General features: G+C 57.5%; 1 protein-coding gene across 6 annotated transcripts; it reads left to right on the top strand.

Moving 5' to 3' along the window:
• Positions 1 to 2954: 2954 nt before the first annotated feature.
• On the top strand, positions 2955 to 8346 carry CITED1 (Cbp/p300 interacting transactivator with Glu/Asp rich carboxy-terminal domain 1). 6 transcript variants are annotated; one of them, XM_040631007.1, is made up of 5 exons: positions 3522 to 3629; positions 4713 to 4833; positions 7035 to 7159; positions 7741 to 7848; positions 8116 to 8346. In XM_040631007.1, the coding sequence occupies exons 2-5, from the start codon at positions 4821 to 4823 to the stop codon at positions 8266 to 8268; spliced, it is 399 nt and encodes a 132-aa protein (XP_040486941.1). In that variant the 5' UTR covers positions 3522 to 3629; positions 4713 to 4820; the 3' UTR covers positions 8269 to 8346. The 6 variants fall into 6 exon arrangements, with proteins under 6 accessions (XP_040486925.1, XP_040486935.1, XP_040486930.1 ...); XM_040631001.1 differs by lacking the exon at positions 4713 to 4833 and adding an exon at positions 3197 to 3274 and having other exon boundaries at positions 3611 to 3629; positions 7741 to 8346; XM_040630991.1 differs by lacking the exons at positions 3522 to 3629; positions 4713 to 4833 and adding an exon at positions 2955 to 3102 and having other exon boundaries at positions 7741 to 8346.
• Positions 8347 to 9894: the final 1548 nt, after the last annotated feature.

Raw genomic sequence — 9894 nt, 5'->3', positions numbered from 1 at the left:
TCTGCGTTTTCCTCTCCCAACCCTTCCTGAGTTTGTGGACCTCCTTGATCCCTTCTCAGCGTGGCTTTCAAGTTAATCAGTCAGTAGTACTGAACCTGAAGTGTATGAGCTGAGACAGGGCTAAGAGGCAAAAGGAAAAGAATGAGAAGGCACAATAACAGCATTTGTTGACCTTTAACTACGCAGCAGGCACCAACCAAGCTAAGCTTTTCCCTGGTTCCTTGCAACAAACCCACAGAGTCGCTACCATTATTATCCCCATTATCAGACCAGAAAACCGAGGCCCAAAGAGCGAAGCCACTTGGCCTGAGATCATACAGCTAGGAAACGGCAATGTAGGAATTTCAACCCAAGTGGACTGACCCCTGAACGTGTATTCTTGACCACCAGTCTAGACCGCCACCTTATCCTCCCAGGCGGGGAGGTGTAAGGGTGAGAGTAAAGACTCTGCAGTCAGCCTGACCCAGATTCAAACACCCAGCCTCCCGGCTGTGTGAACTCTGGGACTCTGTTTCACCTTTGGTAAACCCTAGCTCGCAGGGCTGTCGTGGGAATTAAATGAGATGATGGATGGGAACATGCCAGGCCCAAGGCTGGCACACAGAAGCTTCTTGCTGGGTAACCATCCTTGTCCTCTCCTTGCCTCCCGAGCTCGCGATCTAGTTGCCAAGTTGGAGATAAGAGTTCAGCGGAGAGCTCTGAGCTGGGCTGGAGCAGACTGGGAAGCCTGTGATCGGGGCAAATTTGCAGATAGATGCAAATGTCTCCTTTGCTCTCTCCCTGCCTCTGCAACTAACCTCCTCTCCCATCTCCCCCAAAAGGAAAGGGGTGGCTTTTGTGCTCCACAACTGAGTGCTTGAAGCCCCTTTCTTTCCCGCTCCCCAGGAGGCGGACAGAGGAGATGACAGGAAGTCACCAGTGGGGAGACCCTCTCCGGCAAGTGGGCAAAGAGAACTGTGGCGGAGGGCGCTCCTTTTTCTGCCCTTCAATGGTCCGGATGGGGGAGGGGGCTGGCTGTTGAGCAACTGCTCCGGAGACACTCCAGAAGCCGAGATGAACATATGCCTCTTTCTAACAATTGGCCTGGGAGCCATCCAATAGATGGAGGGCGGATCCGACACCTCCCGGATCCGGAGCCTGCAGCGGCGCTGCTGCCGCTGTTTCCAGACCCGCTGCCGAGAGGGGGCGGAAGGGGAGGGTGGTAGGCTGGAGGTCCAAATCCGCAACTGGAAAGCCTAAGGGTCGCTCACCTCAGGCAAACACGTAGAGGGCTTGAGGGTGTATTTCACAGGCAAACTCTGTAGGGTTTTAGGGTTCCGACAGATCCCGCCTTTTATCAGAGGCAAACTGGGCACGACCCACGATCTCTGGCCAAAGAGATAAATGGTTCAGGGCGGGGGGTTGTTACTGAGGTTTGTGTTGAGGCAATGTGAGGGGAAGGAATGGAGCCCCGCAAGGCAGCTTTTGGGGCTGGGGAAGGGGTGTAGCTGGCGACCAGAGCACTCCCTGAGCTTCCTCCAGGTGTTAAGGAAGGGCCTTGATCCGCCCCTCCGTTTGCTGCCCATCTTTATGTCGGTAAGCCGGTTAGTCCGTCAACAAACAGAACTTTGTTCAAAGAGCAAATGCAGGGCGCTCAGGGAAAAGGGGGTGGGGGAGGAGAGGAAGGAAGGAAGAAAGAAAAAAAAAATGAAAGAAGAAAAAAAGAAAAGACCTTTAGGTCTTCAAATCCAATTAAGAAGACAGAACACATACATAGTGAAAATGACTTCATGACATTGCCTCACCTCTTTCTTCTTAACACCAGGACTTTTTTTAAAAAAAAGAGCTTGTTTTATAAACAGTGTAAAATGAGTAGTTGCTGAAAGGGGCCAAAAAAAGGAGCTTGAATGAGGGATAATCCCGGTGGCCTTCCTGTAAGAGGTGAGATGGGAGCTTGTTGACCACAAGGAACGTGAACTAAGATGAATGAGAGGACGTGGGCCTCTTTCCCTTAAACATCTGTAAGATAGTATCCCAACCTGAGAAATATATGCTCCAAATGCAAAATGTTATTCCCGCTAGATGGGAATGGTTATATAATCGTAATAACATAACCTGGTATCATGGGAAGGCAGAAGCAATCCCCCTCCAGCTCCGGGGCAAGCTCTTCGGACCCGGCTGCCGGTTCTTGGCTTTTTGGCGTGCCTCCGGAGCTGCACCTGGCCCCGCGGTCCCGGTGGGCAGCCGATCACCGCGTCGCATCCCGCCAGCCTCCTCCTGCCTGGGATGACCACAGAAGAGAATCCCTCGAACCCAACCCCTGCTCGGGCCTTCGAGGGAAGCTGCTGCTGCGGGATAGGCCCTCCATGAGGCTCTGCCCGGAATCCGGGGACCTTAAGGGGGAAAGGGACTCCCAGCCTCAGCCCTTCAACAACATGGTGCGGCCCAAAGGGGGCAAACAGGCTCCGAGAAAGCCCTGCAGAAAACTCCAGTCATGCCCCGCCGACACCAGCCCCGTCCCGTGTGCGTCCCCCTCCTCGGGCCGTTCCCTGAGCCCCTCTGGCTCTCTCCCCCACCCCTCCCCAACCCCCTGAAGCCCGCTCTGGCCACCCCGCAAGATTTAGGTCAGAAAACAGACACTAACAGCTCTCCCTCGCCTCAGCGAAATTGCTAAGTGGAATTTATTGGGCAAGTCCATGCAGGGCGGTGGGGAGAGACCAGGTCCCGGGCACGGGCCCCCCGCAGCTTTAGAAGCGCAGGCGTCGGCCTGGGGCTCAAGGCTCAGAGTGCCCACGGCCTGGGCCCGCCAGCCCCACCCCGGGAACCGCGGACGGTCTCCGGCGCTGACGGACCCGCGGGGCCGCTCGGACTCCGTTCCCCAGCCGGCCCTTCGCTTTCACACGATCCGCGGTGACTGCACCAGCTTGAGCGCCTTTAAAGGGCCACACACGCCAGCCGCCGCTATAAAATGTTCCCAGCGGCACAGCTGCAGAAGGGGCACCGCTGAGCTGCGGAGAGGAGGCTCGCTCCGCCCGGCTGCCCGCCCGCAGCCCGCCTGCGAGGGGTCGTTCCCGGCGAGGAGGAAGAGGGCTGAGGAAGGCACAGCACCCGCTCTGGCCCTCGGTGAGTATCCAGTTCAGATTTTGCCATCAACTCGCCCACGAGCCAGGACATGTGCTAATAATGCCCTAAGCCGGTTATAAAGACGTGGAAATTGGGGGGAGAGGAAAAAAAGGGGGAAAGGGTCTGTCCTTCCTGGGATTCCTAGCCGAGTCCAGCCTGCTCCCGTGTGCGAGTGCGTCAGGGCTCTCCGGGCGGCAATGGGGGCTTGAGAACCGGGTCCCCGGCGCCGGGAAGGGAGCGCGGCGGCCGCCACCGCCACCGCCCCGGAGTCAGGCGCCGAAGCTGCGGGCGGGCGGGCGGGCGGGCACGGGCGCGGGCCGGGGCTGCTTGGCGCGGCACGGTGCGGTGCGGCGGTGGCGCGGCGGTGCGGGCTTTACCCAGGCGCCCCGGGGTCGGGTGGCACTGAGCGCGACCGGCTCGCGGCGGCGGTGGCGGCGTGCGTGCCAGGGGCTGGGGGCTCCACCGCGTCGCCCGCGGCTCACCGGGCTCCGCGCTTCCCTCTCTCCAGGGCAGGCGGCTTCGCAGAGGTAAGCCGGGCCGCCGGGCAGGGCGCTGGGCTGGTCGGCGGGGCCAGGGACTCCAGCCGAGCGGGTGTGGGGAGCGGGCGGCGGCCGGGCGGGCCGGGGGGCTCTGGGGGGACTTGTTTTCTGTTTGAAAGCTGTTCTGCTGGGGGCGGAGGGGCCGCCGCCCGCCCGCCAGCGAGCCAGTTCGCTCTCCAGCGCGCCCGCCTGCCGGCCAGCCGGGCCGGGCGCCTGCTTCTCCCGGGGAGACCGCAGCACCTTTTCTCCCCGCGCCCGCGCTTTCTCCAGCTTGGCTTCCACCGACTTTCCTAATCGCCCGGACCGCATCTGGACGCTCCGGCTCCGGGGCTGCACAGAGCTCAGGTTTCCTTCGGGGACTAGAGACGAGAGGGGCTTTGGGGGCCGAGTTCAGCGGAATTGCGGGATGGAAGTTAGTGAATTTGGGCAACTTGCCTCTTCCACCCAGCCGACCTTTACTCTCCCCCACACGCACGCCCACACACCCACGCACACCCACGCACACACCCCTCTCCCTATAAACGAGGGCCGCGGGGCCGGGCCGCGCACTCAGTCCCTGCCTCGCTGAGCGCCGGACTTGGAGTCAGAGACCTGGCTGCGAATCCCGGCTCCGCCACTTTCTAGCGCTGTGACCTTGGGCAAGTTACCGAACCTCTCCGAGCCTCTCTCACTCTTCTCGTACCGGGCTTATAGCACTGACTACGGGCGGCTTGACTAGGGGGTAGGCTCAGCCTGCGGCCGCGACGGGTAGCTCAGCGGGCGCTCAGTAAGTGTTGGTGAGGCGCGGGAGTGGCCGCCGCCGGCGCTGAGTGCGCCCCCGCGCGCGGAAAGACCACGGGGCCCCAAAGTCGCGGCCGAGGCCGAGACCCCGCACCCCTCCCCGCCTGCCCATCCAGTCTCTACGATCGGTTCCTGATACAGCACTTGCGGGAGCGGACGCTCCGGGCCCCGGTGGCCTGGGTGCTCGCGCCCACCGTGCAGGGATGCTCCCGGCCGCCCCCAACTCCCGCAGATCCACCTGGGATGCGGCGAGGAGGGCAGCCGAGCTGTCCGCAAACAACGGGCCTTTAGTTTTCAGGTGGCGAAACTGACTGGTCTGGTTAGAGCGCGTCCAAGCCAAGCCGCAGTACTGTTTGGATTTTTAAATTTCTCCTTCTGAGTGAGAAAATAGCAATCGAGATGGAGCCATCCGGTTGGTGCCATTTTAACTTTTGGTCCCCCAACAGGTCAAAGACGCGGCCCCCCTACCTGCCTTTCCCTTCTCTTTTCTTCCTCTCCCCTCCCCACCCCCATCTGGGCGGGAGGGGGCTGCCGGCCCTTGGGAAGACCCGTAGAGAAGGGAGGGCGGCGGAGCCGGGAACTGGTGGCCGGGGCCCGCGAGGCGCCGGCGGGCGCGGAGGCACTTGTTGCTCTGGGTTGTGCAGCCGCCTCTCGCAGCGGTTGCGCAGTGGTCAGCTCGCAGCTTGGATAGCGGGCTGGGACGTTTCCGCGCTGCCAAGTTTTGCCTTCGGGTGGGCTGGGTGGCAGAGTGGGGACCGAAACTCGGGGAAGCAGGGGCAGGGGTTCCGATCGAAATGCTATTGCCTCTTCGGACGGATTCAATAACACTTACTGAGCGCCCACAGAGCCCAGACCCAGGCCGGGGGTCTGGTGGGGTGGTGGCGGTGATGGGAGGCCACAGTTCCGAATGGAAACGGGGACCCGCCTAGGGGAGCTCCCTGCCTGAAGAGGGAGACATGGTAAAATCGTCTTCCCCAGGAACTGATATCAGAACAGAGATACTTTTTTTCTCGTTCTTTTTTTTTTTCTACTTTTTTTTTTTCTCTCCTCTGTTTCTTTTTGTTATTGTTGTTCCTGCTGTTGTTTTTTCTTTTGTACATTCGGGTACCTAGCGGCAGAAGGAAGGGAGGCTGGATAGGAACGGGAAAAGATGGTCAGCCCCCCCGCCCCCGACATTTTTCTTTGGACACGAAATTGCTTGATACCAAGGTGCTGAGCTCTTGAAGATGACATGGATTAGACTCCTTGTCTTGTGATCACTGGCTTGAAATAGTCTCCGGTTGCCTCAGAGAAGAAACAGGGCTTTCCAATCAAGCAGCAGTGGCAAACCCAGAAACTGATTTTCTCGTGTTTTCTCCCCGCCCCCTTCTTCCTTTCTCTGTTTTTCTTGTCTCCCTCCCGTATAAATGGCGATGAGAAAGAGAGGTAGTGAGCGGTCACTTTCTAGAAGTGTCTGAACAGATTTCTAATGGCCACTGGGAAGAGGGAGGTGTGGAGAATTCAAACCTTGCTGGACGGATTAGAGATCCTTTTTAAGGTCCTGAAGAATCTTTGGGCTAAGAGGTATTTATAAATATGAAAATGTACGTCTCTAACTCATCATGAAGGCTAGAATATAGGGCGCTTAAAGAAAAAAAAAAGCTTCCAGGAAAATAACTTGAGATTTTTCAGAGATTTTTAGTTTTCTGGTTTGGGGGCATTCTTTTTCCCCTCCTCCCCTTATCCTTTGGCACTTGAGCTAGGGAATCATTTCTTTAGGAGCCGGTTGAATCATTCCTGGTATGATGACTTGGCCAGCGGTCAGGTGAGGCGTGTGGATATAGGAGTGCTAGATCCTGCTCCCAGAACCACAGCTACCTGATGGGAAAGCCATTGATTCTCTGTGCCTCGGTTTCCCTCCAGGAAGACTCGTTCCCACCTGTCGCTACAGATGGGTGTGTCTGGGCTCAGAGCAGATATCCTGGGACAGTCCGGTGCTGCCCAGGTTGTCTGGGAGGCATGGAGGCAATTGAGACATTCCTAGCTGTTCTCTGGCTGCCTTCGTGCCCCGAGACCACCCTGATGGGCCGGGCTTCTCTCACACCCATGCGGGAAGCAGGGTTCTGGAGGCCTATGACGTTAGCTTTGGGGGCTCATTCCTTCCCCAGGCTGAAGCATCCAGCTTTCCAGGTCTTCCTTGCCCTCAGTCCTTCCCACTTTCTTCCAGTCCCAGTGGGGGTCCCAGGTCCCCAGCCTGGGTGCCAGCGGCCCATTGAGAAAGTGTGCTACTTGCAGGAACATCCCTGCCCTCAGAATCAGAAACAGTGCGCCTCACGCACACACCGGAGGCTCTGAAGTCACTCGCATGAGGGAACAGTCACGTGTGTCCCCTCTTGGTGATGTGGGCAGCTTGCTGCCAGGGGCAGCACCTGGCTAAATCAAGCACCTTTCCTGCCTCAGGCAAATGTTCTAGCTTGATCTCCTGCCTCTGCTCAGGTGGTTTCTGGTCTTGGGTCTAACCGTGTTACCATCCTTGCCTTGTAGCTGTGTGGAGTTGCCCTGCTTAGGGCTTTGCTAGTGCTGTCCCGGTCTGTAAAGCCTTTGTCCTTATTCCTTCTTTCCCCTCACATACAGCACAAAAGCTCCAGCTGACAGCATCATCTCCCACCAATTTATCCAACTTCTGCCAAGAGTCTGAAATGCCAACTATGTCGAGGCCTGCACTTGATGTCAAGGGTGGCACCTCACCTGTGAAGGAGGTAACTTCCGCCATCTTGCGGATGGAGACACTGAGGCACGGAAAGACGACCTGCTCTGGGCCTTGTGATGGGCCCTCCCACGCACGGTATCTAGTGTCCTTTAGCAGAGAGGAGACAGCAGGGCTTTCTGTGAGGAGAATGAGAATAGCTTCTGCCTCAATGTGGTCAACTCGAACCCACCGAGGTGTTGAAAGATGGCAGAGAAGGGAACAGAGAAGCAGAAGCGGCACCAGGCCACTCCTTTGAAGAGATTGCTGTGAGGCTGAGAAGACAGCCAATGAGGTGCCCTTTTCAGAACCGTGAAGTGAAGGAAGGGTCAGGGTGAGAGAGATGAAAGCCACGGACCCATTTAGGATGGTGGGCGCCCAGGCCCGAGGACTTGGGTCTGAGCTCAGTGCTCAGGACCGTGGTGGTCTCAAAAGGGCACTCGAGCTGGGAGCCTAACTTGCCATGGGGCCTTCTTGCTCTATCCCTACCAGCAGCCCCGGAGGAAGGGCACGTAGGAGCTTCCCGAGCCCAAAGAACGGTGCCGGACAAACCAGGAACGGGGGTACCAAGCTGTGCTTTTCTCTGTCTTGTAGGATGCCAACCCAGAGATGAGCTCGCTGGCCTACTCTAACCTGGGTGTGAAAGATCGCAAAGCAGTGGCCATTCTGCACTACCCTGGGGTAGCCTCGAACGGAACCAAGGCCAGTGGGGCTCCCACTAGTTCCTCGGGATCTCCATCTCCAATAGGCTCTCCTACTGCCACCCCTCCCGCTAAATCCCCACCCTTCAACCTGCACCCCGCCCCTCATCTGCTGGCCAGTATGCAGCTGCAGAAACTTAATAGCCAGTATCATGGGATGGCTGCCGCCACTCCAGGCCAACCGGGGGAGGCAGGGCCCCTACAAAACTGGGGCTTTGGGGCTCAGGCGGGAGGGGCGGGGTCACTCTCTCCTTCTACCGGTGCCCAGAGCCCCGCTATCATCGACTCAGACCCAGTGGATGAGGAGGTGCTGATGTCGCTGGTGGTGGAACTGGGACTGGACCGAGCCAATGAGCTTCCGGAGCTGTGGCTGGGGCAGAATGAGTTTGACTTCACTGCGGACTTTCCATCTGGCTGCTGATGCACCCTGTCCCTAAAGACGGAGGAACAAAGCCCCCGATTCTGTTGTAAATAAAAATAAAAGTTACTTACAAAGAGACGAGCAAGCTGGAGGTGTTCTTCATTGAGGTCTAAAGGTGTGCGGCGGGGGCTGACATTACTTCTAGCAATTCAGAGGCCCACGGTGGGGTTGTAGCTGGCTAAGCCGGGAGGAAGCTGGATGGGGTGGGAGGACGGGAGAGGCGCAAAGGGGGGGCAGCTGCTCACCACATTCTGCCTGCCACTGCTGCTGCCCTTAAAATCTCCCCAGGGCCCAAGTACCTGGCCTCGCTGCCCCGAGACCCTGGAAATGCTGTTCTATTCAAAGTTGAATACAGGGGCTGGTCGGAGGCAGTCTCAGATGAAAGGTTCATTCAGACTTCCTCAGCCTCCTTGCCACTGGCACATCCAAGCCTAAAGCTTTGCCCCTGTCCACATGGTACCCACTCTACAACTCTACAGGCCACCCTACTCACTCTCTAGGCCCCGGGATAATCGACCCATTAAGGGCACTCTTTCGCCCTGTTGCCCATGGGCAATAGATGGGACCTAAGAAGCATCCTATGACCTGGGAGCTCAAATTTCTCTGGAAAACTGCAAAAGTAGCAGATTCCCACGGTGACACTCTGGGATTCTAGGTGCCTTCTTCAAGTCCCCCGGACAGTTGTTCGACCCTTCCCTCCAAGCCTGGGACACTCAGCTGGCGTGAGTGTCCTCCTAACTCTGGGCTTCCTGGCCCACCCTGCGCGGGGACAGCCTGTTCCTTTAGGACGGCCTCTTCATCTTAGAGATACGGATTAGGGCTGGGCTTGACAAATTCAATGTTGAGGAATATAGCCTTTGCTCTTAGATTAACTGCTGAGGAGGCAGTGGCTTCAGAAGCATGCCAAGTGGGGTGCCTGGGTGGCTCAGTCAATTAAGCGTCTGCCTTCGGCTCAGGTCATGATCCCAGGGTCCTGGGATCGAGTCCCGTGTCGGGCTCCCTGCTCAGCGGGGAGCCTGCTTCTCCCTCTACCTGCTGTTCCACCTGCTTGTGCGTGTGCGTGCACTCTCCCTCTCTCTGACAAATAAATAAATGAAACATTAAAATAAAAAAAGCATGCCAAGTGACAAGACGGTAGCACTGAATAGGACCCTGGCCTTGGGGGTGCCGGCCCCATCTGCGGGTTGACCCAACCCAAGAGCCTGGAGGCTCCTCTTACCCATATTTCAGACTCCTAGAGACATTCTCCCTTGGTATGGTAAAAACGAATAGATTTCTCAGGCCTAGCGTCAGGGCCTGTCCCATAGCAAGCGTGTTCAAAGCACTTCCCACTGGCGGAGGCAGGGCATTGGGTCCCCCACTCCCTGAGCACCTGTTCTGGGCCAGGCACCCTGCTAGGCACTGGGAGCTTGAGTGAGATTAAGTTTCTCCCTCTGAGGATGCTCACCATCTAGGAGAAAGGCATCAACAAATTACCATAAAGCACAGTATTTGCTATAAGACGGGGAAAGCGCTATTTGATCCCAGGAAAGGAAACAGCTCCATCTGCCTGGGAAGTCTGGGGAAGGCTTCCTGGTATTGAACTGCTTCATTTGTTTGTTTTCCCATCTCACAAGTAATAAATCC

This window comes from Ursus maritimus (assembly GCF_017311325.1).
Source record: "Ursus maritimus isolate PB19 chromosome X unlocalized genomic scaffold, ASM1731132v1 scaffold_X1, whole genome shotgun sequence".
Lineage (NCBI taxonomy): Eukaryota > Metazoa > Chordata > Mammalia > Carnivora > Ursidae > Ursus > Ursus maritimus.
The sequence above is the reverse complement of the archived record's forward strand: the minus strand, read 5'-3'. Positions and strand labels throughout refer to the sequence as shown.

What these genes read in the sequence shown, in the direction of transcription:
- CITED1 (XM_040630984.1), top strand. An exon ending in GCACCTCACCTGTGAAGGAG is followed by an intron (nt 7,160 to 7,740) that starts GTAACTTCCGCC and finishes TCTGTCTTGTAG; the next exon opens with GATGCCAACCCAGAGATGAG.